Source organism: Delphinapterus leucas, chromosome 9, assembly GCF_059928025.1.
Source record: "Delphinapterus leucas isolate spDelLeu-1000000601 "Yukka" chromosome 9, BTC_Dleu_Yukka2, whole genome shotgun sequence".
NCBI lineage: Eukaryota > Metazoa > Chordata > Mammalia > Artiodactyla > Monodontidae > Delphinapterus > Delphinapterus leucas.
Genome location: NC_143137.1, coordinates 60,864,526 through 60,884,955, shown reverse-complemented (window position 1 = coordinate 60,884,955; position 20,430 = coordinate 60,864,526). Strand labels below are relative to the sequence as shown.

General features: G+C 39.3%; 2 protein-coding genes across 3 annotated transcripts in view; one reads left to right on the top strand and one right to left on the bottom strand.

Annotated features, from left to right (window-relative positions):
* The window catches only part of COL28A1 (collagen type XXVIII alpha 1 chain), a 162,091-nt gene extending 153,720 nt beyond the window's left edge, over window positions 1-8,371 (top strand). The window contains 3 exon segments of the mRNA XM_089917047.1: window positions 2,186-2,387; window positions 4,104-4,111; window positions 7,825-8,371. Coding sequence (XP_089773173.1) covers window positions 2,186-2,387; window positions 4,104-4,111; window positions 7,825-7,989 — 375 coding nt within the window. The 3' untranslated portion in view covers window positions 7,990-8,371.
* Window positions 1-20,430, bottom strand: part of C1GALT1 (core 1 synthase, glycoprotein-N-acetylgalactosamine 3-beta-galactosyltransferase 1) — a 144,215-nt gene that overhangs the window by 27,044 nt on the left and 96,741 nt on the right. For both annotated transcript variants that reach the window (XR_016394213.1, XM_089917042.1), the window contains one exon: window positions 1-20,430. This exon is cut by the window's left edge and continues 27,044 nt beyond it; it is cut by the window's right edge and continues 50,150 nt beyond it. The gene's annotated coding sequence lies outside the window, so the exon portion shown is untranslated.

The window sequence follows — 20,430 nt, the reverse complement described above, 5'->3', positions numbered from 1 at the left end:
CAACAAGAGAAGCCACCGCAATGAGAAGCCCGCGCACCGCAACGAAGAGCAGCCCCTGCTCGCCACAACTAGAAAAAGCCCACACACAGCAACGAAGACCCAACACAGCCTAAAATAAATAAATTTATTTTTTTTTAATTCCCAAATAATGATGTGATTGAGAAAGAAAACATACACTCCTAAACTTACAAGAGGTAAAGAATGACTTATGAGACCTTAAGACTTGAACAAGATGGTTATTTAGAGGCTGAGTTAATTCCTTTAGGAGAACCATGCTGCCCAGTGAAGTTCTTCAAAGGAACATTCTCACCTGACAGTATATCTCAAGTGTAGCCATAACGTCTGTTGTCTTTTTTATGTTTGATAAGCTACTCCTCAGTCAAGCTTTTCTTTTAACTTATTTTTTGCTTCAAATGAAATATGAGCAAGCAAAAAAACAAAACAAAACAGTATTTCTTTCCTGAAAAGGGCATTTCTAATTTTGCCACTAACTTACCAATAATTTGGGGGAAGCTTTAGATTATTAATTATTAATTATTTGGAGCTTCAGATTCCTCCATAGAAAATGAAGTACTGATAAATGTTTCCTCTAAACTTAAAATTCTGTAGTTCTATGAATATAACAAAATTCACATTCAATCGTCATCTGCATATACAGGATCATTCTGAAAGAAAGAGGAATGCCAACTGACCCAGAGTTCTACCTCCATTTGTACCAAAAGATGTGTTTGGGGTTAGTGGAACATCACTACTGTATTTGAATTGAGTGCCCTTTATATAGGCTGATAACCAGACCAGTCCCAATGGAAATATTTGCTCTGATAATCATTTAATTATTGTAAAAATATACATACATGAGTAATAGAGTTAGCTAGCTCTTCCGCATTGTGTGTGTGGGGGGTACAGAATCAAAAGCAGTGGAAGAGTTTAGGTGGCAGAGAGCAGCTAATGATGACAGCTGGCTTTGGTCATAAGATGACAGGGGGGCTTCCCTGGTGGCGCAGTGGTTGAGAGTCCGCCTGCCGATGCAGGGGACGCGGGTTCGTGCCCTGGTCTGGGAAGATCCCACATGCCGTGGAGTGGCTGGGCCTGTGTGCCATGGCCGCTGAGCCTGCGCGTCTGGAGACTGTGCTCCGCAACGGGAGAGGCCACAACAGTGAGAGGCCCACGTAACGCAAAAAAAAAAAAAAAAAAGATGACAGGAACCACAGGTAAGGAGCCATCAAAAATGACTTTACCTAGTTCACAGATTTGCCTATTTAAATAAATAAACAAAAGCAAACAAACAAGAGAGGGCCTTGCGAGGATAAATGACCACACTGTGCTAGGACTGAAATGAATTATCGATTCAACCTCATGTAGCTGGGGTCCAAGGAAAAAGAAAAAGAACTTAATTAGACCCATAAAGGATTGTCCTAGCTCCTGGCAACTGTAGCCAAGAATAACTGATGTGACTTTTTTTTAAGTTTTTAAGCAAAACACATTTTCTTCCTTGTTTCATTACATATCATAAATTTAGATGAAACTTGGAAATCTTAGTTCAGAAAATTTGCTTTTGAAATTATAATCCTTTATCCCTTAGCTAGCATACATTTCTCAGAACTTCTGAGAAGCTAAGCATCCTGCAGCATTTGACATTTACTGGGGTCCAGATAATAGGATGAGATGAGAAGTGATCACTATTTTTATTTTAACAGTATTATTGTCCTCTGTCACTTCAATTCCCAATCTCAACATTGGTGGAGTTCATGGTAGATATTTTGGAATATATTGTTAAGTTCTCTAGTTTTAGAAAACAGAGAGGAAAAGGCCATTAAAAAAAAAAAGTCAAAGAAATTAGTGGTTATTTTCCCTCTTCATACAACTGACTAAGAAAAGGATGAAGATGAACTCCTCCCAAACTCACATGTTTTGTACCCTGTAGGTAGATCTCTCTGAAAGACCCAGCACAAAAGCATTTGTGCCTGGCAGTGGGAAAAATGTGTGTGACCACGAGGTGGTCAGAAAATCCATAACTTAGGTGTTCAGGAATGCCTGACATAGGGGAGAGGCGTCGTTTCGTGGGCTTTTATTGAAATAATTAATATTGAAGAATTGGGGAGAAACTTTTCTTTAAGTGTTCCCCAAAGTAAAGTAGCTTTTTTGACTTGATATCACCAGATTCAAAACTGAAATTTTTGTATAGGTCAGTGTCTCTGGAGCCCAGGACAAAGAGAAGGAGCCATCAGAGCCCACCTGGGCTGCCAGCCTTGCTGCCACTCCATCATCTGAGGCTGCCACCACCCAGGGGCCATTGCTCAGGTCCCCTGAGGATCAGGCAGAGGGTCTGGAAACCAGAGCTCAAAGTCCCATTTGGAACTCAGAGCGAGAAAAGTTCGTGCACGAAGGTAAGAGATTTCTGCCCATCAGCTGTTGTATCTATAATATCAAGAAGGCACAGAAAGGATGGTCTCTAAAATCTCATCCAGAGAGAACATGTTTTGACTCTAAACAGGGAGGACAAAAGACGCTTTTCATTTTATTATATATAGAATTAGAAAACTGGCTGGTTGTTGGAACAAATTTGGTCAATCAAAAAATTTAACGCTCTTATAAGTGTTTATTGTTATTTTAAAATTTGAAAGCCTTTAGAGAGGATATTGCTCTCATGTTTGCAGTAGCTCTTACCACTCCCTACTGTCTTACATGAAGCCTTCACACATGTAGACATTTGAATTTTTGACCTCTGGTTGGAAGAAACAAAAAGAAGCTAGAATCTAGATTCCAATTCATCAGCATATTTTCTATGCAGTTAATGTCTACAGAAATTAATCATTACATACACATTTGTGAAGAACATGCAAGAGAGACAACATCCTTGTCCAAAAGCAGCTTAGATTGGCTTGACAACAATATACATTATTCAGTTATTGCTTTTAAAGAGTGGAGGTAGTGAGAATCCACTTGCTCCCTTCTATTTGGCCGAAAAGGTAAATTTAGAGGTCAGTTTTAGCAAATAAGTGAATTTAAACATACTCCAAATCTGGGGAAATGATTATGGCAGATGGAGAAAGGGCTTATTTTGCTATTAAGAAATGAAGCTTACGACATTTAAACTGTCACACAGAACACAAGTGTCAGGCATCAAGTATCTATTTGGTCTTTTTCAGGAATTTTCTCACCTTGGTATAAGTTCCTCAGTAAGAATAATCAAGGCACTAAGGACAAACATGAAATAAAAAGGGATTTAATAAATAGCTTTATTGTTGTAACTCTAATTAGCTTTATTTTTTATTTTTTTGGATAGTGGAAGTGTTTCTGAAACTTATTTGTAAACTGACATTAGAAGGTCATGTTTTTGTTGTCCTGTAAAAGCTGATCTTTTGGGCTTCCCTGGTGGAGCAGTGGTTAAGAATCCGCCTGCCAATGCAGGGGACACGGGTTCAAGCCCTGGTCCGGGAAGATCCCACATGCTGCGGAGCAACTAAGCCCGGGCACCACAACTACTGAGCCTGTGCTCTAGAGCTCTGAGCCACAACTACTGAGCCCACGTGCCACAACTACTGAAGCCCATGCACCTAGAGCCCATGCTCTGCAACAAAAGAAGCCACCGCAATGAGAAGCCCAGGCACTGCAATGAAGAGTAGCCCCCACTCGCTGCAACTAGAGAAAGCCGCACACAGCAACAAAGAACCAAAGCAGCCAAAAGTAAATAAATAAAATAAATAAATTTATTTTTTAAAAAGCTGATCTTTTTGAAAGAAAATTGTGATATAAAGAGAGCCCTTCATGGAGGCAGCCATTGTTGGCACGTATTCAAGTGGCACCCCAGAAGCTGCCCAGGACCACCTTGCTACATGCCCCAGCCCAAGCCAAAGGAACATTCTGGTCCCACTCACTCCATGCTACAGCCTAGCACTAGATCTGGGGTGGCCACAAGTGAAAAGACAGGATCATGGGGTACAGCTGAGCCAAACTCTGTAAGCCCATGAGCCCTACTTGCCACTCCCCTCCTTTTGGAGCAAAGATCCCAGAATGAAGAGAAGGAAAAACACACATTTTAAGGGAGAAGAGTCAGCTCAAGCCTGACCCTCGGGGCTTCCACTCCAGCAACTTGGGAGCAGACCCAAGGGCGGTGACAACTACTGAGCAGAGAGGATGTCCTGCCTCACACACAGCTCCAGCTCTAGCTCCTCCACCTCCAGCCCAATCCCCTACCAAGGTGACAGCTGCCAGCTCACCCTGAGGAAAGACATGGCTGGCATCCACATCAAATCCAGCTCTCCCACCAAAGGCAGTGGGCACATGCACACAGCATAGGGACACTCCCACATAAGAACACCCCTTCAAAACCAAAATAGCTAACTGTTTCATCTAGGTTCATAGACACAGAGAAACTTAAGTGAAATGAAAAGGCAGAGGAACTACTCTCAACTGAAAGAGCAAAGAGAAAACCCATGAAAAAACAATGAAACAGAAATAAGCAACTTACCAGATAAAGAATTCAAATCATTGGTAATAAAAATGCTAATTGAATTGGGAAGAGAAATGATCTAAACACAGATCATTTTAATAAGGAACTAGAAAATAGAAAAACCCAATCAAACATAGATAATTCAGTATCTGGGATAAAGAATACTCCAGAAGCAATGAATAGCAGAATAAATGACACAGAAGGATACATAAGTGATCTGGAAATAGAAGAATGGAAATCACTCAATCAGAACAATAGAATGACAAAAAACAAAACAAACAAAAACAAGTGCAACATGCAAGATCTCTGGGATAACATCAAACATGCCTACATTTGTATCAAAAGGAGAAGACAGAGAGAAGGGGATCAAAAATGCATTTGATGAGATTATTGCTGAAAACTTCCCAAATCTGAAGAAGGAAACAGATATCCGGTACAGAAAGCATAGAGGGTCCCAAATGAGATGAACCCCAACAGACCCACACCAAGACATATAATTAAAATAGCAAAAGTTAAAGAGAGAATTCTAAAGGCAGAAAGAGAAAAAAACAGAGAGTCCTGTATAAGGGAATCCCCATAAGGCTATCAGCTGATTTCTCTGCAGAAAGTTAGCAGGCCAGAAGTGAGTGACATGGTATATTCAGACTGCTGAAAGGGAAAACTCACAACCTAGGATACTCTACCCAGCAAGATTATCATTTAGAGTAGAAGGAGAGATAAAGAATTTCTCAGACAAGCAAAAACTAAAAGATTAAGCAATACTAAACCTACCCTAAAAGAAATGTTGAGATAAAGGAACCCAAGCATACTACAAAAGAAAATCATCAAACCACAATGGGAGAAACACAAATAAGAATAAATGATCAGAGAAGAACTATAACCACAACTGGAAAACAAAGAATAAAATGGCCATTTATGACAAACCCACATACTCAGTGGTGAAAATATGGAAGCCTTTCCACTAAATTCAGGAACAAACAAGGATGCCCACTCTCACTGCTTCTATTTAACATAGTATTGGAAGTCCTAGCCACAGCAATCAGGCAAGAAAAAGAAATAAGGGTATCCAGTTGGAAGGGAAGAAGTAAAACTGTCAGTATTTGCAGATGACATGATACTCTATATAGAGAACCCTAAAGTCTCCACACAAAAACTATTAGAACTAATAAATACTTCCAGCAAGGTTACAGGATACAAGATTAATATATGGAAATCTGTTGTGAGTCTATACACTAATAATGAAATATCAGAATTGAAAGTAAAAAAAAAATCTTGTTTAAAATCGCATCAAAAATATTACAGTACCTAGGAATAAACTTAACCAAGGATGTGAAAGACCTATACTCTAAAAACTATAAAACACAGATGAAGGAAATTGAAGATGATACAAAGAAATGGAAAGATATCTTTTGTTCTTGTATTGGAAGAATTAATATTGTTAAAATGGCCATGGTACCCAAAGCAATCTACAGATTTAATTCAATCCCTATCAAAATACTCATGATATTTTTCACAGAACTAGAACAAATAATCCTAAAATTCATATGTAACCACAAAGACCCCAAATTGCCAAAGCAATCTTGAGAAAAAAGAACAAAGCTGGAAGTACAACCCTCTCAGACTTCAACTATACTACAAAGCTACAGTAATCATAACAGTGTGGTACTGGCACAAAAATAGACATATAGATCAATGGAAGAGAATAGAGCACCCAGAAATAAACCCACACACCTACAATCAATTAATCTATGACAAAGAAGACAAGAAACACAATGGAGAAAAGACAGTCTCTTCAACAAGTGGTACTGGGAAAAATGGACAGCCACATGTAAAACAATGAGATTAGAACATTTCCTCACACCATGTAAAAAGATAAACTCAAAATAGTTAAATAACTAAATGTAAGACCTGAAACCATAAAACTCCTAGAATAGAACGTAGGCAGAACATTCTTTGATATAAATAGTAGCAATGTTTTCTTGGATCAGTCTCCTAAGGCAAAAGAAATGAGAGCAAAAATAAACACATGGGACCTAATTAAACTTAAAAGCTTTTACACTGCAAATAAAACCTTAGACAAAATGAAAAGACAACCTACAGAATGGGAGAAAATATTTGCAAATGATGCCACTGACAACAGATTAATATTCCAAAATATAAAACAGCTCATACAACTCAGTATGCAGCCACTATGGAAAACAGTATAGAGGTTCCTGAAAAAACTAAAAATAGAACTACCATATGACCCAGCAATTCTACTCCTGGGTATACGTCTGGAAAAAACAGAAACATTAATTAGAAAAGATACATGCACCTCAATGTTCATAGCAGTACTGTTTACAATAGCCAAGACATAGAAGCAACCCATCAACAGGTGATTGGATCAAGAAGATGTGGTCTACGTATACAGTGGATACTACTCAGCCATAAAAAAGAACAAAATTCTGCCATTTGCAGCAACATGGATGGACCTAGAGAATACTATGCTTAGTGAAGTAATTCAAAGAAAGACAAATACTGTATGATATCACTTATATGTGGACTCTACAAAATAATACAAATGTATGTATTGATATATGCAAAACAGAAACAGAGTCACAGATATAGAAAACAAATTTGCAGTTACCAAACGGGAGAAGGAAGGGAGGAGGGACAAATTAGGAGTGTGGGATTAACAGATACAAACGACTATGTATAAAATTGATAAGCAACAGGGGTATACTGTATAGCACAGGGAATTACAGCCATTATCTTGTAATAACTTATAATGGAGTACAATCGGCAAAAATACTGAATCAGTATGCTGTACACCTGAAACTAATATAATATTGTAAATCAACTATACTTCAATTAAAAAAAGAAGAGAGTCCTTTATTTTACATTTTTTTGTAACTTAAAAGGATTTTCCTCCTTTAGTAAGCACAATCACATGTGATCATAGTGGTGCTTTCTATGAACAAACTTGGAGGGAATGTGTATGGAAGGCCAAAGTCATCTTCATTCCAAGTGCTAATTTGATTTCAAATCAAGTCCAAAGTAAATGAAGAAGTCCTATCTCTCTCCTGTCAACTAATCCTCACAAGAGTATTAGCCAATCAAGGCTCACAATATTGTCAGGAAAATATGCATTTTAATGGGGTTTCATGAAGTTCAAAAACTTTTATGTTTTCAAAGGAATGACTATCTAATGGTGGAGTTTCAGGTGGTAGCGGAAATATGTCAGGTATTCAGGAACCCGTCCTTAACTTAGAACCATACTTTTTCAGTTGGTGTGTTAGTGTGCATGGAGAATAAGCTTCCTAAAGCTTTTACTTTTCAGTGAAAGAAAAACTTATAATAACATGCTATCCTTTTCTCACTCTAGATCCTAGATATTTGGAACTCTACAGCCAGGAAACTGTACCGAATATGTGGTTCGATGGTATTATGACAAACAGGTCAACTCCTGTGCTCGCTTTTGGTTCAGTGGCTGTAAAGGCTCATGAAATAGATTCAACAGTGAAAAGGAATGTGAAGAAATCTGCATTCAAGGGTGAGCAAGTAAATCGCCCTGTACTGAGTCAAATCTATGTCTCTATCTACAAGCCTAGAAAGAAGCTCTATAATTTCAATATTCACCCAATACAAATAAAACACCATATATGAGTGTATACTGAACACTGACAATTTATAAACATAGTCAAATCCTTACAACCACCCTAGGATGTAGGTATTATTAACTATTTTTACAGATGTAGACACTGAGGCTCTGAGAAGTTTAGGAACTTCTCAAACGTCACCAAACTAAAAAGTGGAAGAGATGGGGGGTCTGACCCAGAACTGTGTAACTTCAACACACATGTTCTGTCTATTTCACAACCTGCAATGTTGTTCTGATTGCCATTAATTCCTTTGCATGTATTATGTCGGATGAAACCCCTGCCCCAGAACACCCCCACTCCCCCTGGCTCCCCCAATCCCTCACACCTGTCTCAGTCCCCCAAACCCCTAAAAGCCCTGCCTGTAGCAAAAGGTAGCTGGTGGGGAAGGAACTGGGTATGGACATTAGAAGTGATGGGAGTATGTTTGTGCAGAGATGGTGGTGAGGTAAGAAAAATATCCTGCCTGAGGGAAACCCAGCAAGATGGAGTGGTTCTGAGAGATGAGCGGCCGTGGGATAGGAGTGGGGTTGGTGAGGGTAGTTAGATCTTTGCCTCATTTGCCCTGAAAATGATTAAGAAACTAATCTGAATTAAAATTGCAACTCAGATTTATTAACAATTGTCATTCCCCACTCTTCCAACATATTTGGAAGAAAAGCCTTTATTGTATGTTTAAGCTACATATTTAAAACAAAAATTGTAATTTAGACCAAGGAACAATTTCTACCCTTCCTTTAAAATGTGTAAAAGCAACTTCGAATTTTAGTGGGTTGGGATGGGAAGACATTTGATGGCCGAGGACCACTTGAAGCCCACATGAACTCCTGAGCAGAGTGTTTTAAACATACAGTGTACACTAAAAAAAAAATGAGCCACCAAATTGAAATATAACCCAACAGAGTAGTAGAGAACTGGCTCTGTCATTTTATGAAATCCCGTTTGGGAAGATCACTAGTTCTGAGCTGAACTCAGGCAGCATTGGTATATATCATCTCACAACAAGCTTTCCTCTTCTTTCACGCCTGTGACCCTCATTTGAGTTTGGGGGTACACAAAAGTGCACCCAAAGAAGGAGGAACTGGAATAACAGCCATCTTAGCAAAAATAATTTTGTATAGCTTAAATTTTTATTATGTAGTATTTGATACTACAAAATAATATACGCAATATACTTGTAAATTAAAAAACATGATACCATGATGGACACCAGTGAACACATCACACAGAGAATGAACCAAACATAAGCAACTCTGTTGAAACTTCCTGTGAGCCCCTCCATCATCCCAACCCCCTGCTTTCTGCCAGAATAACCCATCTTGAATTTTGGTCTTACCATTTCAATTTGTTATTGGTTTTTATATGTAATTTTACATGTGAAACCACATAAATCTCTATGTATCTCTAAATAATACATAGTCTCTCTTATTTTAGAACTTTATAAAAATGGTGTCATACTCTGGTCTTCTGCAACTTGCTACTTTCATTCAATATTATAATTAATCCCTGTTTTACCATATCTAAATGTATTCCTAAATAATTTATTATTTAGGTTTTTTTGAGCTTTAAAAAATTGGTTTCATGACATGTAATTCTTTTTCACTTGATATATTATTACATTATAATTCATACTTGTTCACTTTCACAGTTGTATAATACTGGTATGAACATATCACAACATATTCAACCATTACCTTGTCTATGCTAAATTGTTTCTAATTAACATTTTTCATCAGCTTTGCTATGAATGCTCTTACGTGTGTCTTTGGGTGCTCGTGTACCAGTGGTTTTCTAGGCTATATACCCAAAAGTGGAATTGGTGGGTTGCAGGATATGTAAACAGTCAAAAATAGTACATCATACCAAATTTTTTCACAGTGTTTGAACCAGTTCATTATAAATTCGCACCAGTTGTTGTATAAGCGTTCCCATTGCTTGACATTCTTTTTAACACAAAATTGTCAGACTTCTTCATTTTGTTAATCATGGATGTGAAATGGTATCTTGTTTCAATTTGCCTTTCTCTGGTAGCATCTGACCATATTTATTTACCATCTGTGCTGTTGCTTCTGTGAAGTGTGTGTTTATAATTGGGGGAGATTTTCCTATTGGATTGTTTGCCTTTGCTTATTGAATTTCTGGAGTTCCTTATATATCCTGAATTTGAATTCTTTGCTCATTATTTGAGTTGCTAATATCTTTGTGGCTTGCCTTTTTACTTTACTCTTTTCTTTTCTTTTTTTAGTGAACAGAAGTTCTCAATTTTAATGCAAATTTACCCATCTTTTTTTTTTTTTTGTGGCTAGCACCTTTTTTCCTTGTTTATGCTGCTCAGACTTTCAGCCACCTTTCTTGGGCAGGAAACTCACCCAGGACAAAACCTGCTCTGGGTGCTGGGTGTACCTCTCTAGCTTCCCATCTTCATGCCTGGTAATTCCGATGAGCCTATTAGCATGTTGGTGATTTCCAGGTGACTGTGTTTTCTTCATCTTTTTTAGTTGTCTCAGCATAAAAGTGGGTCTGAGCTACATAGATGGCCACTACCCCATTTTTTGTTGTTGTGGGATGGAGGGTTTTGGGTATTTTCTTATCTCCTGGAAGACCAGCAATGCATTGAAAAGCCTGTATTGTCACCATATGGTTGTTGGAAAGCAGAAAGACCCTTCAGAGTATCTAGCCTGCCATTTTGCAAACAGCAGAAGTACTTATGTTTGTTTTTCAAGCTTTTCACAATTTTTCCCATATAGAAAATTGATATGCAAACATATTGTAATGTTGACTTGGGTGTTCATCTCTTTGTCTGAAATGTTCTCCTCTTCCTTCATGTGACTGACCAAATCCTAATACTCCAAGGACAACTTGCAGGCCTCCTCCTTTGTGGTACTTCCTCATCTCTCTCAGTTGGGCCATGCTCAACTCTGAGGACACAAAGCACTTGCCCTAATGCCTCCATTCTACCCTGATCACAGTCTAAGCTGCCTTGCACTTAGTGGAGAGCATCTGTGTTAGTTTTGATTTGCTGCTTTAACAAATTGCCACAGGTTCAGCAGCTTAAAAAACACAAATGTATTATCAGTTCTGGAGGTCAAAAGTCTGATGCAGGTCTCGAGAACTGGGCTAAAATCAAGGTGTCAGTGGGGCTGTGTTTCTTCTGGAGGATCTAGGGAAGAATCCATTTCCTTACCTTTCCCAACTTTTAGAGGCTACCCACATTCATTCTTTGGTTCATGGTCCCTTCCTCTACCTTCAAAGCCAGCAACAGCTGGTTGGATTCTTCTCATGCTACCATCTCTCTGGTGCTCTGATTATAGCTGGGAAAGGGTCTCTGCTTTTAAGGACTAGTGTGATTTGATAAGGCCCACCTAGACAATCCAGACTAACCTCCCCATCTCAAGGTCCTTAACCTTAATCACATCTACAAAGCCCTTTTCCTATGTAAGTTTCTGGGGATTAGGGAATGGACACTGTTGCATCCATTATTCTGTTGATCACAGCATCTGTACCGCCTGCCTGTTCTCTGAACTTAGAAGCAAAGACATGCCTTGTTTATCTCTGTGTCCCTAGTTCCTGGCACATAGGAAGAACTCAATACATTAAAAAATATTAGAACTCACTTTATAAAATTCATTAGAGAAATAATTAACTCCTTGAAAGAGAGGAATAGAAAACGTTAAGAAAAAATCACACCAGTTTAAAAGAATAAGGAGAAGTGATATGTCAATGAGTTAAAAACTATTACTCTCATCCACTTTGAGATTCAGGACACTCCTCCCCTCTTTTCCCACCATAATTAGCAAAACAAAGGGAAAAGTCAGAAGGAGTGTTGTCTGGCTAGATAAAGAATCAAAGAGGCTGAACTGAACAACCTGAGATTTTGGAAAAGAGAATGATGATTTATGTTTTCATTGTAATCTAGTTAAAAAGCTAATATGGAAATAACCCAAGTGCCCATCGACAGTTGAATGGATAAAGAAGATGTGATACACACACACACACTCACACACACACACACAGGAATATTACTCAGCCATAGAAAAAAAGGATGAAATATTGCCATTTGCAGCAACATGGATGGACCTAGAGAATATTATGCTTAGTGAAATAAGTCAAACAGAGAAAGACAAATACTGTATGATGTCACTTATATGTAGAATCTAAAAAAATAATACAAATGAATCTATATATACAGACTCAAGTAAAAAACAAACTTACGGTTACCAAAGAGGAGAGGGAGAGGGGGAGGGACAAATTAGGAGTCGGAGCAACAGATACAAATTACTATACATAAAATAGATAAGCAATAAGGATTTAATGTTTAGCACAGGGAATTATACCCAATATCTTGTAATAACATATACTGGAATATAATCTGAAAAAAAAATCCAAAACTGAATCACTGCACTATACACCTGAAACTAACACAATATTGTAAATCATTTATACTTTTATTTTTAAAAAACCAATAGAGATGGGGGAGATATATGACATTTTGTTTCTCCATTTTCAAATAAAAAAGGACAGACTATGTACACAACGTGCTAAAACCAAGAATGTGTATCGAGAGAAGTGTCCATTTTAAATTAAGACATTGAGAAATTTTTAGTATTTTATTAAGTACTAACGACGTTCAAGAATTTTAACAATGACAAACTTCCACTGAAATGTTAAAATATCTTAGACGATCATTTCTACTGTTTTCATTTAGTTGAAACCTCAGCTTTGCTGACTGCAAGAATTGCTCTCATGGGAGGTCTGAAGAGCATGCTAAATTTATAAAATGCCAAGTAGGTTTGGTGATTTTAGTCTTGATGTTTTGCCTACACACAACAAGAAGTAAACGAAAGAATGAGAGAAAGCCATTTGCGTGTTACGTGTAACAGAATCGTTGCACATCACTAATAAACCAAGAGATCCTATAAGTAAAAAGGAATAAAAAGGAAAAAACAGGAAAATGATAGGGACTGGCAATTCAAAGGAGATGGTCAATACACCTCTGAAGGGATGCTTAGCTTCATTAACTGTCAGAGAAATGCATGCTAAGCAGGTCTGGGGTGAGGCTGGGCACCCATGGGTGATTCTGATGAGCTACCCTGGCTGAGAACCAGCAAGGGGACATCTGAATTATGCCAGTCTCAGGAGAGAGTCTACTATTGGAATTGGAATTTTAGATGTTCAATGATTTATGCCCTTTTTCTCTACTAAACTATAATTCAGTGTCTTGCGTGAACAGCCGTGCAAAGATGGATTAATGCTGTGGAAGTGTCCAAGAGCTTTCCCCCTCACTAAAATAAGACATGTTTCAGAATATGTGTGTGTGTCTGATCGTTTAAACAAGAATAGCTCCAAATCATATTTCACACATATGAACGGGATTTCAGATTTAAATATATATATCTGACTTGATTTCTAAAAGCATTCATTATTTCTTACCATTTTCATAAATTAGTATCTTTGAAAAATCATTCATTTAAACCAATTCATTAAAAGTCACATCAAACTCTGAAAGTTAGGAAATTTTAAGCCCTGCCGTAATCAGGTTGAGAAAATATGGGCTCTTCGACTTGCCAAGGATCCTTAGAGTCTTCTAGTACTATGTCTCCTCTATTCCTTATATCCTTTAGACAAATACTCTGACTGGGCATTCTTGAGGTGAGCATTTCTGACAAGACAATTTTCTCCTCCAGAGGCAGCCCATTGTTTAGGTAACACCAACTCCCACTGCTATAGTTGAGCTGGATGTCCCCGGTGGCTTCCATCCTAATAAACTCCTACCCTGACCTTGTGGAACCTTTCAGAATGGTTGTGTTATTTTAAGACAGCCAATATGTCCTCATTCATTTGGGCTGCTTCAGCAGCTTCTCCTATTTCCATGGCTTTTTTTTACCACTCTACCCTCTAATTCTGAGCATGCCCTCCAGCTTGTGATGGGTGTTCTTGGTGCCTAGAGCAGGGGAGAGTAGCAAACTTATTAACACATCCCTGATTTTAAACAGTATTATGTCCCTGTGGAATAGAAAAAAACCTAAGGTAACTGCCGCGAAGACATGGGAAAATTTCCCTCTATCTTGGAAGCAAAGAAAAATAGGAATTACATAGTAGGAATTCTAAATAGTAAATCAGGCCTTGTGGATTGCAAAGACAGCAAAATAGAGACTTCTTTCCCTATTTCTCTCTGAAATTGACTGAAGCTTCAATTTTATTTTTACTATCCTTCAAATTTGCCTTTAAAGTCTGCACTCACAGCTTCTTGACATTATTTTTAAGTACTAGTGGAATTCTCCAATTATTTTCTCCTTAGTGTATTAGTTGGTGTTACCTTAAATTTATCATTTGGCTGTTTTCCATCTCTTGCATCTTAATGAAGAGTGCTATGGTTTTGCTGGTTTCAGCAATTTGGGATTTTTCCCAAGTTGATTCTGTTATGAATACATCACTGCTCAGACTTGTTTTTGACTCTTTAAAACAAAACAGAGCATGTCCCTGATGGGAAAAAAATCAAAAACAAAACCCCAACAGACCTTGTTTTTATGTGATCATCTCATCTCTAGTCTTCCAAGAAATAAATATTGGAATTTGTGTAGACTTTCTTTGTGGTATATTACATACTTTGCTATTAAATAATATGGACAAATACAGTAAAATTGACTAAAATTGTGCCTATTCAAATTTTAGAGTGTTACTTGAGCTCTTCCCATACTGAAAGTTGAAGGCCAAGCCTATTAAATTTGCTTCGTACCACCCTCTGCCTTCACCACAAACCAGCAGTCCCTCTGTATTCCATTTCTCTGAATGCTGCAATCACTCAGCCGCTGACCTCATCTGGCCTCTGAGGAACACCCCAGACTCTTGCCTCTCCCTTACGCCCAATATCCAGTTGCTCAGTGCATCTGGTCCATCTTACTTCTCCCTGATCTTCTCCACTCTGAGTTTCTCATTGCTTCCAAACCAGCCGCCTCACCTCCATCTTATCCCTCACCTCTGATCTTTATCCCCCCAGTGCTGCTGAGTTACAGAAAATGTGACCCAATCATTCTCCTCCTTAAAATGCTTTAGAGGCTCTCCATCTTCTCCAAGGTACAGAGCAAACCGTTTAGTATTCGAGGTCCTCACCTCTGCTTACATTTCTCATTCATCTTCCTCGAGGTTCTTATACATATTCTTCAGTTCAGCTATACTCAACCATTTGCTACTTTCTGAGATCACCATTCCTTTCCCTTCGAAATATTCTCTCTTTGTGCCCTCCCTTCCTATTTTTCCTTCCTCCCTCCTTCTCTCTCTTCCTTTCTTCTTCACTTAGTATTATGGAACTCATTCTGTGTCAGTAGATGAAGAGCTACCTTAGACTTAAAATGCTTCACAGCAGTTCATTTTATTTAATCAACCCATCTTTCCTTGGCCTTTCAATGTTTCCAATCTTTTGTTATTATGACCAAAGAAAAGCTTCACTGAATAGCCTTGTACACATTAGTCTTCTGTTTTTGGGGTACATATTAGTGTTTGTGTAAGTATATCTATACAATCTATTCATGAAGCGAAATTGTAAGAACAAAGAGAATGTACTTTTGATAGGCATGTCAAAGGACTTACTTTAAAGATTGTGCCAATTTACACTCCCCCAACTTATGAGTGTACCTGCTTTTTCCCTTTCTCACCATTATTGAGTCTTTTCAGTTGTTTGATCTTTGTGATCCTCTGATGGTTGAAAATGGGATCTCACTTCAGTTTTAATGTGTATTTTTCTCTTATTTTTTCATTTTTTTATATTGCAAAATATTTGATATATTCAAAGGAATATATATTACATATAAGTAGGGTTTAAAGTAAAATTACATAAAAACCTGTGTATCTACCACCCAGCTGAAGAAACAGATCACTACCAATATCATTAAAGCCACCACTAAGTTTGTCCCCAGCTGGACAAAGGCAACTTGAAAATAAGTGGTCATGGTGACTTGAGGTGCCCAAGAATATGCTATATGAGTCTCCAGAGATTACCATGGCCAGCAATGTGCTATACAGATCCTGAGATTATTATGCCCGATGATACCCTATGTGGATTCCAGAGGTTACTGTGTCCAAGGATATATCATGAATCTTCAGAGGTCACCCTTGAAAGCAGCTCAAAACAGGATAATCTGGGAGAGCCAATCCAGTCCTAACCCCAAATACCTGCTACAAATAATCCAAAGGTCTGTGCTAGAGCTCTGTGGGAGGCTAACCCAGTCCCTGTGGCTCACAGAGATGCCATGTCAAGTTCTAAATACCACCAGAAACCTCGCTCAGCTTTGATCTTCTCACCTGGTATTCTGCTTCCCTGCTGTCTGCCACTCAGTATGCCAAGTATTAAAACTGGGTGTAGTTATGGAGGTTATTCATTTAGGATTATGCCAAGAACCCAGGAATGTCTGACAGTTACTCCAAACCCCAGCTCCCCACATCCACAAGAATATTACAGAGAACAACAGCAAAGGACAGCAAATCTCCACATCATTTTCTATACTTGAGTCAAGTGCCAGGGCTGAGCTTTCTGGCAAGTACGACTGAACTGCACAGCATCTTTTGGTCCTAGGCTAGTTCATCCTAAATTGTTTCTAACCAAATGCCATCTAGCACATTCCTTAGTGCCTTGGGAAAGTAAGCAGGGAAAGACATTCTTTTATTCACTCACTCACTGATTCGCTCATTCATTCATACAATTACTCTCTACTGCGTGCCAGGCACTGTCTCTGCATTTATGAAGCTTATTTTCTAGTGCAGGACAGACTTAAGAGTCACGTAAATGTCAAATAGAAATTAATCTGTGAAATATATGATGTGCTCAGTACTATGAAAAAGGTCCATTGTGCCAGTAGAGCATGTAGTAGAGAAAACGCAGCAAGAGAGTACAAGTCATCAATGCTATGGAAGATCGTGATTGTTTACAATTATCCTTTCTTTCTCTATCCTTGCCATGCTTGCTGTAGGTAGGGTGTACTTCCCTGCACATTTGACTCTGGGCTTGGTTATTGATTTGCTTTGGCCAATGGAATGTGCACAGATGTCAGGTATGCCATGACTGAGCAGAAGCTTTAAATGTGGTTGCATGCTTTGGCCCTGTGCCTCTTCCTCTGGACCTTCACCAAGAAACTAGCATGCCTTCACCTTTGGTCCCAGAATAAGAAGATGCATAGAGCTGAACTGAGGCCAGGCGAGCCCACTTGAACCAAACTAAGCTTGCTGAGCCCAGCAGAGCTGGAGCCATCGATAGCCCTCAAGTCATGTGGGCAAGAAACCAATGTTTGTTGCCACCAGCCACTTAGATTTGGGATTGTGTGTTACCACTATAAAAGTTGACAGATACAAATCCCTATTCTCAGGCTTGCCTTGGCTGTCTATGGCAGGCTGTAGCCCCTGGCCTGGCTGACATGTGAGACAACAGAGAGGCTGTAGGAGATGGCTGGGTCTTTTCCCATGTAGGAAAAGGCTCTGACATGTCTACTGTTGCAGCTTCTTAGAAGAGGAACGAAAGAGAGAGATGGACAGTTTTGCTTCCAACTAAGATGGAGTAATATGGACCAGATTTATCCTCATTCTTGAAACAACTAAAAACAGACAACATTTAGGAAATGACACTTTGTAAAACATTTAAACCAGTCAAGGAAGGACAGTGGGCCCTGATAGGCAGGAAAGAAAATGAAGTGAGCCCTGCAATTGCCCCAGTCTACTGCTTTGGCAGCATTTCCAGGCCGCAGTGCAGAGAGAGGGAACCAAGGCAGGACCTGGCAGATTCCCTGGGATGAGGCCTAAGAGCTCAGAAAGACCAAGGCGGCTAGAATTCTGAGGATGAGGACAGAGATCTGGACAGGAGAGAAGTTCACAGGGTGTGAACGTGGGAGGTCTGTGGAGGGTTCCCCCTGAGTATTCAGCTAGGTACTGGTGAGTGAATGCACATGCGGAAACTACCCAAACCTAGGAACTGAGCCAACTGAAAAGATTAAAGGTAACAGTGTCAGGTGCTAATTTTGGGTCGGAAGCAATCAATGCCTGTCATACCAGCCAGACTGGAAAACCTCAAGACTCACTCAGTGTTTGGTAAAGTACATTCTGGACCATAAAATAAGTGCCAATAAATTTAAAAGAATTCAATTCATATAAAATATGTTCTTATCACAATGAAATTAAGTTATAAACCAATAGCAAAAATATATTTAGAAAAACCTCAAATAGTTCCAAACTCTATAAACTACTTCTAGATCCATAGGTCAGTAAAGAAATCAAAGAGGAAAATTAGAAAGTATTTTGACCTGAATGAAAATAAATACACGGTGTAGCAAAATATGTGGCATGCTGGGGCTTCCCTGGTGGTGCAGTGGTTGAGAGTCGGCCTGCCGATGCAGGGGACACGGGTTCGTACCCTGGCCCGGGAAGATCCCACATGCCGCGGAGCGGCTGGGCCCGTGAGCCATGGCGGCTGAGCCTGCGCGTCTGGAGCCTCCGCTCCGCAACGGGAGAGGCCACAACAGTGAGAGGCCCGCGTAACGCAAAAAAAAAAAAAAAAAGAATCCACCTGCCAATGCAGGGGACATGGGTTTGTGCCCTGGTCCGGGAAGATCCCACATGCTGCGGAGGAACTAAGCCCGTGTACCACAACTACTGAGCCTGCGCTCTAGAGCTCATGAGCCACAACTACTGAAGCCCGTGTGCCACAACTACCGAAGCCTGCGCGCCTAGAGCCTGCGCTCCGTAACAAGAGAAGCCACTGCAATGAGAAGCCCTCACATGCAACGAAGAGTAGACCCCGCTCGCCGCAACTAGAGAAAGCCCGCGCACAGCAACGAAGACCCAATGCAGCCAAAAAAATCTATTTTTTAAAAAAGAAAAAAAAAGTTTTTTAATAAATAAATTGTTCTAAAAAATTTTTTTTGTGGCATGCTACTAAAGCAGTATGTAGGGGAAAATGTGTAACACTAAATGACTATTAGAATAGAAGTCCCAAATCAATGACTTAAGCATCTAACTTAAGAAACTAGAAAGGAAGAGCAAATTAAACCTAAAATAAGTCGAAGAAATAATCATTACCAGAGTAGAAACTAATAAAATAGAAAGCAGAAAATAAATGGGTATATACTTATTTCAAAACTTAACAAACTGTATACTTTAAATAGTTTTAGTTTATTGTATGTCAATTATACCTCAATGAAGCTATTTAATCTTTTTAAAAGTATCTTGGAGTGGGGGAGGAAGGAAGGGAGAATGAACGAATGAGCTGACCCTTCCACAACCTGAGTGAGAGAGATAGAGAACCGCTCCAGAGACTAGAAATCACTTATGTACTTGGCATTTTAATAGTTTAATACAAATTTCCCCTGTCTAGAGGTAAATGTAGGCACTTTGGTGACCTGAGCGTGATTAATCAAATTAGCATCCCTTATTATTAAGGGGAGGAGCTGGGGTTTAAGATGTAGCTCTTAACCGCCCCTTACATTACTGAACCCATAAATGAGCTGGCATAGTTTTGGTTGTAATTTCAAGTCCTCTGAACCCCAGCCTTACTCCTGTTGTTCCTGTCTCTGTTTACAGCATCACCACATATCTTCACCTTCAGATCTCACCTTCCTTTCACATTCCATAAGTCACTGAGTCCTACAATTAAACCTCAAAAATCCTGTTCCATCATTCTCTCCCGACCTTATGCTCCACCCATTCTGCTTAATAATCCCAAATGTACTAAGTTGGGTTTGTTTTTGGTATTCAGCCTTTCGTCCTCACACCTGCTGCTTCCTCTGTCTCTTTTCTGCATGGCAGACTCCTACATATTCTATAAGACTTAGTTTAAATATTGTATCTTTGATGAAGTCTTCCCCAACTTCCAAGAAAAATGGCCCCCTTTTGTCTGACCCCCAAATAATACTGCCCTAATGGCATCTACTAATGGCACAAGAAACACGATAACTGTAACCTGGGCAGTGAACTTGGACTCCTACAGTGGTTTGGGCTTGAAGAAGTCACAGAAATGCTAGTGTAAAGTGGAAGAAGCAGGAAGAGAGAAGGACTGCTTACATCAGAGGCTGCAGTACCATCTTTCTTGGGGACACCTAGACACTAAGAGCATTTTCAGAAACACAGCAATAAAACATGAAAAACAACCATTTTTCTTAGAATAGACATTAGTAGAAAAAAGAAATGTGTTCTGAGGATTTAGAAGCCCGCCGTTATCAAGCCTACCCATGTAGGAAAGAAATAATTAGCTTACTGGGGAATTCCCTGGTGGTCCGCTGGTTAGGACTCTGCGCTTCCACTGCAGGGGGCATGGGTTCGATCCCTGGTCAGGGAACTAAGATCCTGCATGCCATGCCACAC